Below are 19,007 nucleotides of genomic sequence, written 5' to 3'. Positions count from 1 at the left end.
TTGACCCACCGGCCCTCGGCACCATGACCCAACCTATGTGGACACCCACCTGTGCTTCCAACCAACCAAGCACTTATTTTCTCCCCTAGCTTGCTCCTCTCCTACTGAGGAGGGAGTGTTCATGGCTGGGCTGACCAGGCCATAAACCAAGAACGTGGCTTTGGGTGAGATGACCCGGGCCTACTATGCCGGTACTGCACAACATCGACGGTTTTCACTGGACGTTTCAAAGTCGTAGTTCCCCCCCCCCCCCCCCCCCCCCCTACCTCGGCATCCCGCAATGGCCATTACAGCCCCGCGGCCGGCCGTGAGGCCGTTTCCCCGAGGTGTCGTTTTAGAGCCTGGCTACTTACCCGCGCGGACCTGGTTTCTCCGGAACCAGAAACCGGCGCGTCCGCAGTCAGACCTGCACGCCCCCGCGTGCGGAGGGAAGTAGCATGTATTTGAAAACCTTTTTCATTTTGGACATGCCTTCCGTGCCAGATTTCGTGGGTCCAACCTGAGCATAAACCCAGGCCTGCCTCCGCTTAGGCATCGGACCGACGGCAGTTCAAACCTCGCCTCTTCAACTGCAAACGCTCTTTCCATTTTAGCCGCTTGGGTGGATGGTAATCAACCCCCTTTATGCCTCTTGCTAAATTCATGATTACTAGAGGATTAAGACACCAACGTGAGACACACAGAGAGAGGGCAACGCTACTGCCATGTATGTCTTTTAAGCCGCTAGTAGTCATGAATTTAGGAAGCTGGTACCGCTAAACGTTTTAGAAAGCACTGCCTGCCTTTCCTCATCAAACATTACCAGAGGCTGACGGTCGCGCGAGCGGTGCCTTCAGCGACAGGGACCATTGCGGTGAACCCTGGAAGAAGCCAATTGCATTGTTCAGCTGAGCATAAAGCCCTTTTAAAATAACTTTCTGCCTACCTTAAAGACGCTGCCCTTCTAAAAGGACGGCCCTGAAGTTTTGGTGCACTGTGTAGGCCGCAATACAAACCTAGCGCTGCAGCCCCGACTAGTTTCAGTGGACAGAATCTTTTCAGCCTTTCCTCCAACGACGCAGGCCCCTTTCGTGTTGGACGTGGATGTGCCGGCCATAAATTTCGGCAGCCTGGGTCGGGTCATCGGCCACGAGCTGTCGCACGCGTTCGACCTGGGAGCCTCCTCCATCGATCAGCACGCGCAGCCGTCCACGCTGTACAGCGCAGCCTCGCGGAAGGAGTTGCTCGCCCGCCTCGCCTGCCTCGTCAAACAGGTGCGATGGCGCAGGTGCTGAAGGGCGCTTTGATGGTTCAGGCACCGTGGCGAACCACAGCAGCGTGGCTCTAGTTTCTTCTTCATCATTAGGGCGCATCATCTTCCAAAAGAACGGGAAATTTTAGCTAATAGGTTTCTTCGGCAGATGCATCGCACCTAAAATGAACAGAGGATGATACCTGTACTAAAAAACAAAAACTGTTCGCTTGCCTACACCTGCGGCTGGAAAGTTTTATTAACAACTAACACCCTTAAAGGTGAGATTCAAGATTCTGTAGCCTAAAAAACTGAGAGTTTTAACGCCGTGACACCGAGTATGACGCGCGAAAGAACTTGGTTTCGAATTAGCTTCGCTTCGTTTGACTTGCTTAGAGATTGCCTTACATTGTTCTCCAAGATAATTTATTTTGAACTTTCTTGCTACCTGACTTTCCCCTAGCCACACCGTACCCTAGTCATTTCATCCCAAAGGTCAAAGATCAAGGGTGAGGAGACAAGAGTCAAAGGTCGAAGCTTCAGAGACCCATCGAATTTTTCAGGATTTCTAGAGAAGTACTGCTTTCGCACTGAAAAGGACTGCGAAAAGTTATAATTGTAGCCAGGCGGTGTACAAGAGCCAGCCGTGCCCCGGAACTTGATGCAGTATCCATTTTATTTGTTTATTGTACTTTAGACATTACAAAAGTACTGTCATGGGGTAGACGCAAAAGGCGATAATAGTGATCGCCTGATTAGGCCCTTGTCCCAGCAAAAACTTGCAGCACAAGCAGGCAGCGACACTTACACAGCAGACTGAACGTCTACATTTAGCAAGAACAAGAAAGCAGAAAGGGCATCACATGCGGACATGATTCCTCAAAAGTATCAAGTTGATTATACATTGAACCGTGGACATATTCTTCAGAGCTAACTGCGGACCTTAAGCTAAAAAACACTGCATATAACGCAAAATTCAACATGAAAGGGTGAATCGGTACCGTTTACGGAAATAAAAATAAGCAACATCAGAAGCAGCACAAATTATTCTAATTATACAATGATATAACAGCCCGTATTCAGTTGATATTAACAATATGGCCTTGAAGATAACAAAACAATCATTGGGAACATTTCACACACTAGAAATTAACGATGCATAAACGAACAAATTTATGAGATGACATTCTGATAAAAATTTATTTATTTGTTTCTTATTCCTCAATGATCCCTTGTGGGATATTATGACATGTGCCGCCATGGAACAAAATGTTTGGCAATGTTTCATGTTATGCAGATAATAAGCCTTAGCCTTTTTCTTGAAAGAAAGCAGGGAGGGAGGACATCAGATTTCATTTAAAGCTGAGAACACTGATAGACAGGTAGGAATTCGGCAGTTAAGTAGTTGCAGACCGTGACTCATTCTAATCAAAGGTTTCAAGAAGTATGGTTTGGTTTATTGGGGTTTAACGTCCCAAAGCAACTCAGGCTATGAGGGACGCCGTAGTGAAGGGCTCTGGAAATTTCGACCGCCTGGGAACTCCTTGAAGGCTTCCGAGATCAAGGTGTCACTGCCCTCCGCCTTATTACCGTAAGGCGGAACGATGAAGAGGTGGTGACTCCCAACATTGTCCTGCAAGCTGTGAAAGCAGAATTCATCCACTGCAAAGTCCGTCCATATGTCCCCAACCCGAGAAGATGATTTAACTGCCAGAAGTACGGGCATGGTTCCAAAACATTTCACGGAAAACTCACCCGTGCAAAGTGCGGTGTCCATGAGCACCGAACTGAAAACTGCAGTGCCACTCAAAGAGAATGTCCCAACTCCCACGCGCCACACGCTGCATACTCCCTAACACGTCAGATGTTCCAGAATAAGAAAAAAATTAAAAGTAAAGTTATAGAGAACATAACGTTCTCTGAAGCCCGTACGAAGTTCTCATTTTTCTCTGGAAGATCCTACGCTGACGCAGCCCGCCGGGGGGCCGGGCGGCGTCTCGTCACGATGGGCACGCAGTGCAGCATCGCTAAAAGCGCCCATCTCGGCCCCGCGGCAAGCAGCCAGGGGATGCACCATCATTCCATGTCCCAGAGGTCAACTTTGCACAGACATCTGGGAAAGCACAGACCAGTGAGAGGGAGTCTCTCCCTATTGTCAAATCCTCATCTTCTTCTACGTCTCCACCGGAAGCAGTGGAAGTGACCCCGGGATTGCCAGCGTCAGAGACGATGAGGGAGTCCCCCTAAGAGAGGCGGAGTTTCTTAGACCGCCCAAAACCGAAAACACATCTGCCAGTGAAGCCGCCTGATAAAGGCGGCGATATTTGAATAACTCCCACTAATCTTCGCTTCCTCACTAAGAACTATGGCTGTCGAGAGCATTATCCACTGGAACTGCCGAAGGCTTCTTAAGAACCTGGATGACATATATGATATACTCGCGGAATACCAACTCCATATAGGGCTTTTTAAAGTTTTAACTCATGTCGGCTTTTTACAAGATATCTCTTATTCCAAGTAACCTCAGCCCTCCTCATTGCTGAGGAGAAGGCTGAGCTTAGCCGTAGATGCCAGATGCCCCGACCTTCTTGCTCAAGCAAGGGCTGAGGTTGAGGCTACCTGGCTTCTTTTATATGTAACAATTCCTAACACAGTTTGTAGTCGCTATACACCCCTTTAGGCCCTTCCACCTAACTTATGCACCGCCTTGACCCACTATAATCATTCACATACTCACTACTGCTAGACCCTATACACCTGGTGTTGATTTTAACACGTTTCACATATTTGAGCCGGAGCCTCAAACATTGTGTTTGGTGCTCTTTGGTCTTAGGTGTCCTGGCACCAAAAAAACGAAGCATCATCATCAGCAGCATTAATCCAGCGGGATAGATTCTAGAGCCACGGATTTCCGGCTGCGAACAGGGATGATAAGTCATCGGAAGAAGAAAAAATCATTCGTATCGTCTGCGTTAAGGATGATGTCCTGAGTATTATATAAAAAGACAATGTTTTTTTATATAAAGGAATATTATAGGACCGAAAATTGAGCCTTTTGGAACACCGAATTTTATTGAACCTGCATCTGAGACGGTGTTATTTACTGCGACAAACTGTGTACGATTCGATAAATAACTGCGCAATAGTTTAAGCTGAAGGCCTCTTATGCCGTATTAAGGCAATCTGACGGATAAAATTTCATGCTTTATCGAATAAAACCCCTTTTTGAAGTCTAAAAAGATGGCAATATTGTATAGTTGCTCAATTTTTTTGACAGTCTTTCTCAAATCTTTAGCAGTGCAGACACAGACCATTTACCTTTTTGATCTCCATATCGGTGCTCATATATGCAAGATGATTATTTAGACGCTCAGTAATTCTGTTAGTAGCTTTCTCTACCATTTTTGGGAAAGCGTGGTAGAATTGATGTAGGCCTCTAATTACCCACATCATTCACAGCACCTTCTTTGTCGAAAACAGAGACTTTTGCTGTTTTCATTTTTTTTTCAGGAAAAATTTCTGAATCCATGGGTTTGGTTGGTTTATTGGGGTTTAACGTCCGAAAGCAACTCAGGCTATGAGGGACGCCGTAGTGAAGGGCTCCAGAAATTTCGACCACCTGGGGTTCTTTAACGTGCGCTCACATCACACAGTACACGGGCCTCTAGAATTTCGCCTCGATTGAAATTCGACTGCCGCGGCCGGGATTCATTGGCGGGAAGTGGTCCTTTGACAGGGAAAAGTCGTTGCGTTTTTGAGTTTATCCCAGTACAGTTCATGAGACGAGATGACGATGAAAAACTTCATAGGTGATCGCCCCAATGTAATGGAACAAACCTGCAACAGGAGGGTGTCAACTACCTCGCCTCCGTTTGCGCTTCGCGTTTTCTACGCCTTCGTTTAACTTCTGCTGCTCGCAGCGTTGGATCTTAGCGGCTTTTCCGCGTTGCTCCCTCTTCAGCCGCTGCCACCGCTGAGTCCTGAATCCTGACGGGCTCGAAGTAGCCAGTGCAGATCTCCCCACTTAGGATTACGTTGCTACCGCCAAACACCACGAGGTAGCTGTTGGTTATGGCGCGCAAACGTTTGTTGACGCAGTACAGCATTTAGGTGGACATCATACTGACTGACCTTGTCGATGACGCATTTAACATAGCGGAACGCATAAGTAAATGTATTAAGGCGGAAGCCTTTAATGCCTCATCGTTGTAAGCAGAAGTTGTCGACAGAAATGTCACGGTTTTCAATTGGTCGAAATGGTCGTGACCTCACAGTGCGCGAATTTCAAACGGGGCCAATTGTACTTTGGCTACTAACCATGCAACCAATTAAAGGGATCGTATAGTGATGCTCCATGTTAGTGGGACTTACTTAACCAATTAACCTAATTAACCTTTCTAGTCAGACCAGATAAATAAATAAAACAGAGTAGGAAATTGGCCGAGCTCGGGAACCGAACCCCGGTCTCCGGTGTGCGAGACGAGCACGCTACCACTCCGCCATGCCAGCTCGATGGTTTGGAATGAACAAAGGCGCGTCTAGTGAATACGGTGTCTTCGTTCACTTCCATCTTCCTCCCTTCCCGTTACGGCGAGGTTTAGGTGTCCACCGAGATATGAGATACAGATACATTTCCTTTGCGTATAACCTTTCCTCAAAAAGCTTTGCATTCAAAGGGCAACTCATCGCGCCGAACGGGTGGTGGCGTTCCGTGGACCGCCTGGCAGCGCTACAACACGCTGTCGCGTTCCACTCCTAAAGGCGAAGCTTAAGCGTCATTAATTGGCAGTTAATTAATGCACCAACAGAATGTGAAGTGAACAATCGCGAAGCAGAATGCAGCACTCAGGCTTTCGCCTTTCACCACTTGAGCCGCTAAAGTTCCTCGTAATTTTTTAGGTGTGTTGTGTTTGGTTTTATGGCACATAGGCAACTGTAAATGTATTTAGGTGACTGGTGCCTATGCCATGATCTCGTGTCGTGGTCAGCTTGAAAGCAGAGCGCACGGTTACTCCACCCAGTGGGACGGCGGCTTTAACGGGGGCTCATGCGATGTTGCGTTGACATACGACCCATCACTAGTGGCATCCACTTTGTGGTGGTGCATGTTAAAGACAAACGCCTTCCCACACCTAGCGGCACCATTGATTAACACATACTACTACTATCACAAGGATGTGGGAGGCGGAGAGAAAAAGCTATAGGATTCTAGCTTGACAATCTCTCGTCTCCGCGAAACAAAACTACATGATACGTCAAAAAAAAGGCTAACAGCATAAGCACAGCAGCAAAAATTCAGTACCAGAACAATGAAAGAAAATAACCTTGCAGAAAAAACATCAATTTTTGCAGAAATATAGATTTTCGTAACAAAAAAAAAACAATAGTCATGATATAATTATACACATTTCACACAGTATGCTATACTCGCTTATGTATAACTGATAAAAAACACAACTCCGACAAAATGGCGCAAATCTCTTTGTCGTATGCTTGGTTTGGTTTATTGGGGTTTAACGTCCCAAAGCGACTCAGGCTATGAGAGACGCCGTAGTTAAGGGCTCCGGAAATTTCGGCCACCTGGGGTTCTGTAACCTGCACTGACATCGCACAGTACACGGGCCTCTAGAATTTCGCCTTCATTGAAATTCAGCCGCCGCGGCCGGGATCGAACCCACGTCTTTCGGGTCAGCAGCCGAGCGCCGTAACCACTGACCCACCGCGGCGGGGCTTTGTCGTATGCGTTCGAGAAAGAAAATGTGACTTTGGCAGAGGTTGCGAACGTGTGAAAGAGTGTGTCTAAGCATATGTTGTTCATAACCTGTTCCGAATGAGTGCATGAGCCAAATATCAGTGTTCCTGGATGTGTACTATCAGCGTCAAATGAAATGCGAACAAAACACCTGAAACACGAGCACAAAAAATCAAGCATATTAGAGGCTGGAGATGAAATACAGGCGCGGCCTATTAGCACTTCAGAAGAGCGATCTTTTCGGCTTCGATGGGAAAATCAACTGCTCATGTATTTTGCCTCCCTAGTATAATATCTGCGAGTTGTGCTGTTCGCGTTTCAATTGGCTTGTTCGCGTTTCAATTGACGCTGATAATACGTGTTGTTTCTTCTGCGTAGCGAAGCCATTTGTGCAATGAACGAGCTATAGTTATTCAGCTCGGTTATATATTTTGAAGCTAAGCGGTATATGTACATATTATGATTTCTGATTATGGTGTCTTTCTCAAAAAGTGGTTCAGAAGGATGGTCATACGCTACATTGTATATTATTCTAAGTACTCTTTTCTCTTGGATGTGTAATTTCCGCAGGTTTGCGAGTGATGTTTTTTCCCCATACCAAGTGCAGCTGTGAACAGAACAATGAATTGTGAAGCCGTATTTTAACTTTTATAGGGAGCATTTGTTTACGAGCGTATATCAATCCAATGATTCGTGACAGCTTAGATGCTATGCAATTTGTGTGATTATCCCAATTCATTTTCTCATTGAAAAACACACCCAGTACTTCAAAAGAATTCACTATTTTTGCTTTCAGATTATAAAGCATAATATGATCATTAACGTTCGCATCCTTGATTTTTGGACGGTAAATAATGCCTTTTGTTTCGTAAGTGTTAATTTTAACACTTCCAAAACTTTGGACTTCTCAAGTTGCCTAAAGGTTAAATATGCTCCGATAATCATGTTGGAAGCGCATGAGGCGGCAAAAAGTAAAGTGATGTCTTCATATATAACCAGTTTCGTTTCCTTGTCTACCTGCGTTATATCATTCACATATATTTTGAAAAGAAAAGGGCCCAGCGCAGCCCAGTACACACATACAAAGCTGCCGGATGGAGGGTATACCCAGGTGTTTTCTCGCCGGCAATCTTGGGCAACTGAATCTGAATCACAGGCCCTAACCCAGACCATTCAAGACGTGGAGAGTACACATCGCCTATATGTGCTTGTTCTGAGGCAGTTAAAGAGAAGCGGTGGAGGAGGTCACTGACAGTGCCTAACAGTGATGGTCGGCATCATCATTGTGTAAATCATTAACTCATCGTTAAATCCTTAAATCATCATTAACTGTTTGTAACGTGAGCTTAAGCGGCTGCAATATTTATTGTTGGCACAGATGAAAGAATTACAGCCTTGCGCCCCTTCGATTTTTGGGGGTATATTTAAGTAAACCTCCCTATTTAGCACCCAAGATATAATGCGGACTGCGAAGTGTGAGTTACCTTATGACAATACCCTTTTCACGGAAATCATGGGTGTTGTAAGGGTGGTATAGATGACATTCTGCACTTAAAGAGGCCATGAAATGATATTTACTGAGGTTAGGAAAAGCACACGAGCTACCGGTATTCCATCATTCGTCACCACGTCACACGAATTTTTAAGCTACCTTCATTAAGACTGAAGATATAGCCAATTAAAAATAATGCTCCTCCTCACCTCCTCAACTCATACACGCCGACGCGCCAGAAAAAAAAAACAGGTCGGGACTGCACCCGTCCATGCCCCATCTAGCCCAATCCCGTCCACGCTACTTGGGCACGCCCATTGAGAAGGCTTGCCCAGATTGCCTGCTGGCGTCATTGGGCTAAGAGCGGCTAAGAACGCGCTTAGAGGAGCCGCCCTAATCGGTTGCGAGCGAATGCGAGCAGCCATTATTAAAAGGTGTGTGCAAATTATAGAGTCTATGTAAAGTCTTTAATTTTGACGCGAATGCTCATTAAGACCACCTCGACAGATCTATTGCACTAGAGTATTACCATCCAAATCTTCTCAGGGTCCCTTTAAGGATGCAAGTTGATTTACTGTGTAGTCTCGATTTACTCCTTCTGGGCTTTTGTCACTGATGGCTGTCACCCGTTACGTTAAATCTAATAATCAGCATGCAAGGCCAGCCTTTGGCTCTGCTACCGATTTCGGGACTGACCAATGGCAGCGAAAGTATCACTGACGGATGTTACTTTTCATGGATGTCATGTATCCTACCAATGCTCACCAATACAGCAACGCAATAGTTTTCAATAGGTATAACAATACCGCGTGCATTTTGTGCCGCATTACATTCAAGTTCTCGGTCATTTATTTAGCGCTTGAAATGAAAAAAGTATATCACCATAAGAATAAGGCATTTTGAAAAGATGTATTGTTTCATCGCCCGCCAAACTTATACTTTTGTTGAACATATTCTTAACACCAGCGAATACATGTCTGCTATTTTTCTTCAAACTATATGAATTCTAGGTCGTGGTTGTGTGTGTGTCTTCAGGTTCGAATTGCATGTTGGCAGGTCAACGACGGTTCGGGAAGCGACACGCTGGGCTATAACACCATCTCCGAGGCGTTCGCAGACAACGCGGGCCTCCAGAAGGCCTACCTAGCCTTCCGGGCGCTTCTCCAATCCGACCCGCAACTGAGCGGCGGGCCCGCAAGCTCGCTGGGCTACACGGCCGAGCAGCTGTTCTTCGTTAGCGGCTGCTTCTCGTTCTGCGCCTTCCAGGGCTATAGGTTCGATCGGGAAGCCGTGTACCCTCCGGCATTCCTGCGCTGCAACACGCCCGTGATGAACACGCGCGACTTTGGTGCCGCTTTCAGATGCGCCCAGGGTGCGCCTATGAACCCCATAATGCGCTGCAACTTCCACTGATTCCGCTCTTACGCTACAAGATGTGACGATCGAAGCGTTCGCGCGGAAGCGTATATGAGCAGTGGTGCTGGCGCGTGGCCGTTGTTTATCACCGCTGGAACTCTCTGCTGCCTAAATAAGCCACCGTGAACGGCAGCGCGCATTTTTTTTTTGTTGGACGCTGTGACAGCGCGACATTGTTCTTAGATGATGCGAATTGTATACTTCTCTTCAGCGCTTTGATTCCCGCCCAAGAAAACAACGTTCGAACACATGGCTGTGCTGTCCAGGCTATCTTTAAGATGTAGTATAGTGGTTTGGTTTAAGGGTTTAACGTGCTAAAGAGACTCAGGCTATGAGGGACGCCGTAGTGAAGGACTCCCGAAATTTCGACCACCGGGGATTCTTTAATGTGCGCTCACATCACACAGTACACGGGCCTCTAGAATTTCGCCTCGATCGAAATTCGACCGTCGCGGCCAGGATCGAAACCACGTCTTTCGGGTCAGCAGCCGAGCACCATAACCACTGAGCCACCTTGTCGGCTTAGGTGTACTTTATTCTGCGGGGACAACGTGGCCGCGGATGACATAGGACATTAATTGGGGAGATGCGGCATTAGCCTTTGTCCTGCAATGGGCGTAGTCAGGCTGATGATGGCAGTGCGAATGATTTCCGGGTTGATAGGGCGAAATGTTAACACGGGTAGCGCTTCGTCGCTTTGCTTTGTGCATCCATATGTATTTATGGCGTGAGCCATTATTCGGAGCCCAACCCGAGCCGTCGCTAAGATGAAGCCCATATACGAGGTCACCGATCGAAGTGGAGAGTAGAGAAAGATGAGATAACGAATGGAGGGGCGGCAAAGAGAGAATGAAGGGAAGAAATATGGGGAGAGAGACGTTGTTTCCAACCGAAAGATTGAAATGAGAGATAAAAGAGAAAGGAGAGCGAAGCCAAAAAAGAAGATAGGTGGCCAAGGGACAAGGTGAGTTGTTGGGCGAGTTGGTGACGATATTCCATGACTGCAGGGCGTCGAACGGGACACAGGAAAAAGAACACGCAGGGACAGAACACAGCGCTGACTGAACTGAAATCTTTATGGGCTGAGTGAAGCAGACACCTGTCAACATTCGCATTCGAGGTAACATTTTTCTTTTTCTGACAGCGATATAGAGGGTGCGCTAATACATTCTTCCGGGATCATTGCTCTCATGGGTACTTCTATGTACTTCTATAGTTTCCCTTGCCAGCGAGTCGCCGTTCTTATCACTATGCACTCGCTTTACAATGGCCCGCAGGCATTGATGTCATCTTCGTCTTCATCACTTCTGCAGTTTCTGCAGTGTTTCGCTACATGAACTGCGAGGGGGCCACGTGTGGCATTATAATCATGCTCTTTTAATCTTTCTTTGATATGTCATCCAGTTTGTCCGACGTATTGCTTCCGTCATGACATTGGCAGGCAGAATATATAACCGATGCTTTTAGCACACCAAGTACCGCTTAATGATTTTATCAGGTTTTTAGATCTCTCACTTCACTTCCCATCCCATGTATGTTGCGCTTTTGAGCCACGTGGTCAAAAACCCATTCTGCGATACTCACCAGCCCATTCGAAGCTTGTGAAAAGCGAGTGTGCATTCTGTTTTTGACCGTGTTGTAAAGAAAAATGCTAGCACAGGTTTGAGCAAAGTTTCCACAACCAAGTAGATCGTTTGAGACAGGCCAGTTACCCTTCAGAACTGTCGCTGAAAAACTGCAGAACAAAATTGGCTGGGGCTTAGCTAAGGTTCCAGCCTGGATATCTCGAAGCGAAAAGCGGCGGTGATCCGCGATAAGCACGCGCTTACGGCGAACGTCAAACGATGACGCATAACTCGCTGTTCTATGGGCAAGCGCGCCTTATATACCCCTCCTTTCAAATGCGCACTGCGCACGGCTGCGGCGAAAGGTCAACAGTGGCGAGGAGGAGAAGCGGCGGCGCACATGCGCAGTAGCCTGCGCCGTGCGTGACGTCACTCGTGCTTCGACATACGCCGGCTCACGCGAAGCGTGGTGTTGACTAGCGTAGCGTAGCTTTTCGCTTCAAATGTTGAGGTCTGATGTCAACTGCGAAACTAAGAAAAAGAAAAAAAGGTTGCCGTGGTGCCATACCTGCATCAGGGTTCGCAGAGCCTGAAGAGAATTAGAATGCATGCGGGGTTCGACGTTGTATTTTCGGTGCCTAACCGATTGTCCAGCCTGATGAAAGTTATTTCTGCAAAACAGTGAACCAAGCGGCTGCTTGAAAAGGCAAGCGAAAATTTGTCTCCTGCCAGGAGGCAGTAATCTACGCTTTGCGTGTGGGAAGCAATACATCGGCTAAACTGGCCGGTGTATCAACGAAAGATTAAAAGAGCGTGATTATAATGCCATACGTGCATCCATCACAGGTCATGTGGCGAAACACTGCAGAAAGTGCAAAAGCGACGAAGATGAAAACGATAGCAATGTCTGTGAGCCATTGTACAACGAGCACATAGTGATAGGCTGGAACCGCGACTCGCTGGCAAGAGAAATCATAGAAGCACACATGATAGCAAGGATCCCGGAAGAACGTATTAGCGCACACTGTGTATTGCTGTCCAAAAAGAAACATGTTACCTCGAATGCGAATGTTGACATGTGTCTGCTTTACTTTTATATACTTTTTGTTTCCGCTGCATGACTTTTGTGCATTACTTTCCATTTCTGGCCACCACTTTGGGTACTTATTCCGGCTGGTCAGCCAATAAAGATTTCAGTTGTGAGTAAGCGCTGTGTTGTGTCCCTGACTGCTTCCTCCTTCTATGCCCCGTTCGTCGCGCTGTACATGAAATATAGCCAAGGGGGAAAGAAGACAAAGCGGAGAGAAAATGAAAGGAGGGAAATAGCAAGACCTCAAGCTTCTCGGCTAGCTGCGAAAACTGCCATGCGAGTTCAGTAATATTTAAAAAGTTAACTATTCAATTTAGGTAACCAGCTTGGTAGTTAGCACGTCTTTGTTGTTTTCTGATGTTCTACACCACTGATATGCTATGCCCCCAAAAAGCGCTCTTATAACTCAAAAAACCTATTTTTTAAAATTGCGTCAAGTCTTAGGCGAAACGCCCTGTACATACACACACACTAGCGCGTACCTGGGAGGGCACTAAAATGCCAATAAGGTACACTAACAAAAAAAAATAGTCATACAAAGGGCACTAAAAATCGTATTGAAGCCAGCATTAACTGGCCTACAAATTACTTACATGAAACGGAGTAATATAGTCGCCCGGAACACAAACAGCTCAAAATTCTCAGAACCATTATAATACTCCCTAATGTATAATTTGAGCGCATCTCTGCAGGTGCTTTGATTTTGCTATATATCGAGGTAAATAGGTGTACAGTCACAAACCACTGTATTTTCAACGGACACTCTTTCTTCGAGTAAAAATCCTCTCCCATACTTTGATTTTCATGGTTCCTCGGAGGTCCGAGAAATCGATGGAGTTATGTTCAACCTACTGCACCCATAAGTACACAGTTTATACTGGGAAAACGACGCTGTGCGTGGCGTGGGCGGCGCGGACAATCTGTCGCGTGCAGCGCATTCCACAGCACCGCCCTGCAATGGAGCGGATCGTGGTGTGACTTCGAGGAGGCAGCGCGTGGGTGCGCGTGCCGAAGCAGAAAAACCTCAACGCCCCTAGCCAGCTACCTCCGCACATGCAATGGTGAATATGATGGACGACTGCGCGCACAGACGGATGTAAGATAGGAGAGTTCCCTTTGAAACGCGGTGATGCGCAGTTGCCACCATGCTCAGCTTTTTTTTCTTTATTTTTAATTAACTGTGTTGTAAACTGCTCTGGCGCCATCTATGAGCGAGCGGTGGTACTTTAGCTCGCTCGGCGCAACCGGTATCGTAGGAAGCGCGCTTGCTCTACTGCCCTGCCCTCGCGCTCGGTTACACCGACGGCCACGCTGCTCAACCCCCGGTTATAGTGCTATACCCCGGTCTCCTCTACGGCGCGGCTAGAGTTACTGTATATGCTTTGGTAGCATATACAGTAACTCTAGGCGCGGCGTCGACGGAGGCGAGAAACCTCGGCCGCAACGGAACGGAGTGGTGTTTTCATCGAAAGAGGCACCGGACACCGGCAAACCAGTTTGGGCGGGCGCTCGCTGCTCCCACGTGACTCTACGTCAGTGCCTTTTTTTCTTCCGCTCGAAAAAAAAAAAAAAAAACGCTGCTCGGCGGTGTCCGAAGGATATGCCGACTGTTCTCTTATCGCAGAAAAAAAAAAACGATGCGATCTCGCAAGCGGTGGAAAAAGTTTGAAGTTAGTTTAATAACTCTACGCAACCCCCGAGTTTTTGCAGCAAAACACCACGCGTAAAGCACCAAAACAAATATATATGAATAAAACGAGCTACTTTTAAAGCCGCTGCAGGAATGAGTGCTGCAGTCACAGTATTCAGGCCAATATGCACGAAATTGAACATATGTAGGATGGTAATGAACTCTGTTATCAATGGCTTGCGAGATTGGTCTTTATACAGCCATTCAAGAATTAAGCTAACGAAACAATTTAAACAATTTTTTTACCAGTACCGGCTCATAAAAACAATGAGGCCTCAAGAGAGCTAGCAACGGGTGAACGGAATTTCATTGCAGCTTTTATTGCAGGGAGCGTCACATCGGCGGGTTGGTGGCGGCCTTCTTCCAATGTTATTCTTTTGATAGGCTTTTTCGTTATTCCGTTGTTTTCCCCTCTTCCCTTGTTATGCTTTCTTGCTCCTCTTTTCTTTCCTTGTTTTTATGTTTTGTTCTTTATTTGAGTGTTTTTCTGCTCTTTTCGTTATCTCCGCAGTTACCTCTCTCGCCCCTTTCTCCGTTCTTCACCTGGATGGTTCCCCTTGGAACCATCGTGGCAACAGCCTTTCCGTCCCCCACTTCGTTACCCTCCCGAACTCCCTCTGTTCGTCATGGCCCACGGGCCGTGTTTTTTTTTTTTCAAGGTTTTTTCTACCTTATGGCTCGCCTCTGAACTGTTGAGCCACATGTTCCTCACCGTTTCAACCTCCCAGGCTTTTCCTGATTTGGAGTGTCTTAGGTTGCAGTGCTACGGGAAAATGTCATGGGAAATTTCGGGGTGTTTGGGTGTGCATGTAAGCATGTGTGCACCTAATAAGAAATGACAAATATAATGTGACGAGATCTCGGCAATACAGTTGTTTTCAAGCATCCGCGGAGAAAAGGCTGCGTATTGTTTTTAGATACGGCGGGCAAAGAATAATTTATCTCCATTACGGGAAGCGCGTTACCGTGGAGGCTCCTAGTAACTCTGGGTCAGAAAACTTCAATTACAAGGAACCTTTAGTAAGATTCTTCAAGCAATGTGCGATTCAGCATATAGATTTTTGTATGTTGATGTTGGCCGGTGTGGAGGAGAGAGCGACGGTGGCGTATTTGGGAGGTCGCAGCTATACCGAGCCCTTGAACCTGGGCTCTTGGGTGTTCCCGAGCCTGCCGTACTTCCAGGGGGTAATATTACACCGTACGTAATTCTTGGAGACGAGGCGTTCCCTTTGAAGCCGTATCTAATGCGGCCTTATGCAAAACGGTTTTTGAAAACAGACGCAGAGGAATATTTAACTACGAGCTTTCACGAGGAAGACGCGTCATTGAAAATGCTTTTGGCATTCTTACAAGCCGATGGCGCATCTTGCGGAGAAGATTTAAAGCTAGCGATGAAAATGTTAACACATATGTCATTGCAAGCATTGCGTTGCATAATTTTCTCATCGGCCGCAATGAGGATCAGTGGTACTACTGCCCTTCAACTCTAGTGGACGCGGAAACTTGGAACGGAGACGTAGTTGAAGGAGACTGGCGCAACGAAAGTAGCGATTTGCCAGTGTTTGGTGAGGCCACAAATCTAGGTTCCAATCCGGATCCTTCCATGAAGCTGAACGTATCCTCCAAACTTTCAAAACTTAATTTCTGGGAGCAGGGCGGGTAGACTGGCAACTAGACTATATACACAGAAATCCTCCCAAGTGAAACCGAAGTGAAACCGCTCTAGACATGAATAACCAGGAATATGACTGTTTTGAATGATTTGCGTAACCGACAGCTAATATCACATCACACAGCTTTCTATAGGTTGATTGTGTCCTTTATACAGACATTAAAAATACGTCAGATCAGTTAATTCTGAATGGGGCTATCTAGAAAGTCATCGCCTGGTGTGACGCCTGGCGGATGCGTGTCTGATAACTTCCAAATAGTATCCGGGAAAATACCTTGGTAAAAAATCCGCCTTATTATTGGTTTGAAAATGAGAATCTCAGAGCTTTCAAACTACAGCCATTGATTGGACCGAACACATTGATCACGCAAAAAGTGCATCCAAAATCTTCATTCCCCATGTTTGGCTTGCCTCGGTAGTCTGTCAGCAAACGGTGTGATCAAATGGGAGAAAATTAAAGCCAAGATCTTCATTCTGCGCTAGAATTGCAAAACGCGTTATTCGTTATTTTGCCGTGGCGCTGTCTTCTGGTATCATACTTTTGTATTAAAGTGTTCCGTCCTGCTACAACCACTTAAATGGATGCTGGGAGCCTGGGGCCCCTCAGGTTGTCTTGAGAAGCTTTTTCTAATTCCTCCTTGCAACCTTCTATAATATTGTTTGTGGAAATAAAGAAAAGAGAATCACAACACATCCATCCGTGACGTTATTTGCCGTAGGTCTCATCGTTCGTTAAGTAGCTTTATGATGATCTGCATTGTTGATTTGAATCTTTTCTTGAACTTATTATTTCTGACCTGATGCCTTGCATATTGTACTAAAAATTTTGCGTGTGTCCTTGCTTGTTTGTTGTACTGCCTATGTCGAGTCCGTTCTTGCGCAAGCTCCTTCCCTGTGCTTAGCCATATTCATATAGACGCAATGCCATAGAGAGCAGCTGTCGTCTAAACAACTCACTAGTGTGACAAACGGTTAAGGCTCTCCTGGCAGAAATAGACCTTTTACATGAAACGTCGGTCAAGCGTTGAAGATCACACCACTTGCTTTGGCCTATTGCCACATTAAAGGCTGAACTCCATGTACACGAAAACTCACGCGAACGCGAACGCGACAGCGGCAAGCGACGAGCGACGCCGTCGCGCGAAGCGAAATGCCCGTGTCGCTTGGCGTGTCGCTCGGATCTGCGCTGACAGAAAATTTCGCTCGTCGCCCGGAAGTTGCCTACGCGATTAGCCAATAGCAGCTAATCCGGCAGCGTACGTCACTGCCGGTAATTTCGCGCGCTTTCTCGAAAGTGCTGCATTTTGCGTTGGCAAGGTTCTTCGCACTACCATGGCACACGCTCAAGCCGAAGTCTTCAACGAGACGCTCATCGACGCCGTGGAGTGCGAGCGGGTTCTTTGGGACCTACAACAAAAAAACTACAAAGCGCGCAACGTGTCAGAAGCGGCGTGGCGCCGAGTAGCCGCAGCCGTCGGTGCAACAGGTGAGTGGTTTTGTAAACAAAGAACTCAGTTGGTGCCATTGACTATACGAAATGCTGACCGTACGCCGAGTGCGGCTTTTCGCAAGTGCTGTGTTTTAGGACGTGGCAAGCTGTGTAACGTCGAGCGATCGTAATCGTTCGCTAGAATATGCGCTCCGCCGGGCAGCAGATTTGCATGCCAAATGCATGATTAATTTCGATGCAGGCTTTCACCTGATAACCAATTTACTGCGATTTTCATGCCTACGCAGTTCCTGATGTAAAAAGCAGATGGAAGAATCTGCGCGACACATTATGGAGGGTGTTCAAAGGGCGCATGCAGGCGAGCAAGAGCGGTGCTGGAGCGGAAGAAATTGAAGAGACGTCAACCTGGCCTTTCTACGAAAGGCTGCTCTTCCTGCGGGACACAATTCGCAGTAGACCGTAAGTCCATTTGGAGGTTATCATTGCATTTCACTTAAAGGTATGCTGTCATGTGCAGTTTCGCGCCGCCGTGGTGGCTCAGTGGGTATGGCGCTTGGCTGCTGACCCGAACGAGACACGGGTTCGATCGCGGCCGCGGCGGTCGCATTTCGATGGAGGCGAAATGCTAGAGGCCCGTGTACTGAGTGACGTCAGTGCACGCACATTAAAACCCCAGGTGGTCGAAATTTCAGGAGGCCTTCACTTTGGGACACTTAAACCCCCATAAACCAAACCATGTGCGGTTTCGGCAGTCCTCTACGATTTACAGATTTTTTTTTCACAGAACAAGAAAACCAGGGCCCGATATTGGTTATTTCTTGTCTGCCATGTTGAAAATTATTGTTGCGAATTATTTGTATTTACTGCGTTTTAAATAATTCGAGCAGGCCATTGTCTTCAAGTGCATTTAAACTTTCAAGGGCCTCATTTCCCTGATTGAAACTAGAGGTACTTACTTATCTTTTACCTTACTGTAGGACCTCTGGCAACGCGGAGGCACTGCCGCACAACCCTGCGGAACCTGCGTATATTGTGCCCCTGCCCGAATACAACTGTGACGACACGGCACAAGAAAGTGCTGAGCAGCTTTTCGAGCAGACGTACTGCAATGAGTATGCCTCGCCGTCCAGTCCTACGCAAAGCTCAGCTCCAGCCCCAAATGCCACAGTTGAGCCTGCACCTGAAACGCCCAGCGCAGGTCCACGCAAAAGAAGCAAAACAGATAAATATGATAAAGAAATCGATATGCTAGGGGAAATACTACAGAAGAAGCAAGATGCCCTGGATCACTTTGGGGCATTTCTTGTGGAGAAGATGCGGGAAGTGCCAGAAAGCCTGCAGAGTGCGATGCAGATAAAGGTGCTGCAGGATGTAGTAGGATTTATACCAGAAAAATGATTTATTTGCTAGAAGCACTACTAGAACTGCTAGAACTGCTAGAAGCAGTATGAGAGGGAACACAGGAGCATAAGGTCTCCGTGCTTCGCAAAGTGAATCATCAGTGTAAGGCGCATGCAAAGTAAGCATGGCCGACTACTCTTCCCAAGCATTACCCTGATGCTACCCGTTCTCGTCTATTGGGGGGAGAGAGAAACAACTATATTGCCATAGATTGGCGGGATTTAGGGCAGGTGGGCTTGGCCTAAATC

The 19,007-nt window shown here is 46.9% G+C and overlaps 2 protein-coding genes across 2 annotated transcripts in view; both read left to right on the top strand.

The window, feature by feature from the left end:
• The window catches only part of LOC149356735 (neprilysin-2-like), a 38,430-nt gene extending 28,542 nt beyond the window's left edge, over window positions 1-9,888 (top strand). Inside the window, exons 4-5 of the mRNA XM_089576423.1 lie at window positions 1,062-1,253; window positions 9,532-9,888. Coding sequence (XP_089432549.1) covers window positions 1,062-1,253; window positions 9,532-9,888 — 549 coding nt within the window. The remainder of the gene's footprint in view (window positions 1-1,061; window positions 1,254-9,531) is intronic.
• Window positions 9,889-17,240: 7,352 nt separating this feature from the next.
• On the top strand, window positions 17,241-18,756 carry LOC149356734 (uncharacterized). The gene is made up of 3 exons (XM_089584294.1): window positions 17,241-17,394; window positions 17,646-17,817; window positions 18,336-18,756. The coding sequence occupies exons 1-3, from the start codon at window positions 17,241-17,243 to the stop codon at window positions 18,754-18,756; spliced, it is 747 nt and encodes a 248-aa protein (XP_089440420.1).
• Window positions 18,757-19,007: the final 251 nt, after the last annotated feature.

Source organism: Amblyomma mixtum, chromosome 3, assembly GCF_055824585.1.
Source record: "Amblyomma mixtum isolate Tamu chromosome 3, ASM5582458v1, whole genome shotgun sequence".
Taxonomy (NCBI): Eukaryota; Metazoa; Arthropoda; class Arachnida; order Ixodida; family Ixodidae; genus Amblyomma; species Amblyomma mixtum.
The sequence above is the reverse complement of the archived record's forward strand: the minus strand, read 5'-3'. Positions and strand labels throughout refer to the sequence as shown.

Bases quoted from the DNA above. Each gene is read 5' to 3' on its own strand.
- LOC149356734 (XM_089584294.1), top strand. From the start codon at position 17,241: ATGGCACACGCTCAAGCCGAAGTCTTCAACGAGACGCTCATCGACGCC. The intron at 17,395-17,645 runs GTGAGTGGTTTT...ATGCCTACGCAG, and splicing joins CGCAGCCGTCGGTGCAACAG to TTCCTGATGTAAAAAGCAGA. The intron at 17,818-18,335 runs GTAAGTCCATTT...ACCTTACTGTAG, and splicing joins GACACAATTCGCAGTAGACC to GACCTCTGGCAACGCGGAGG.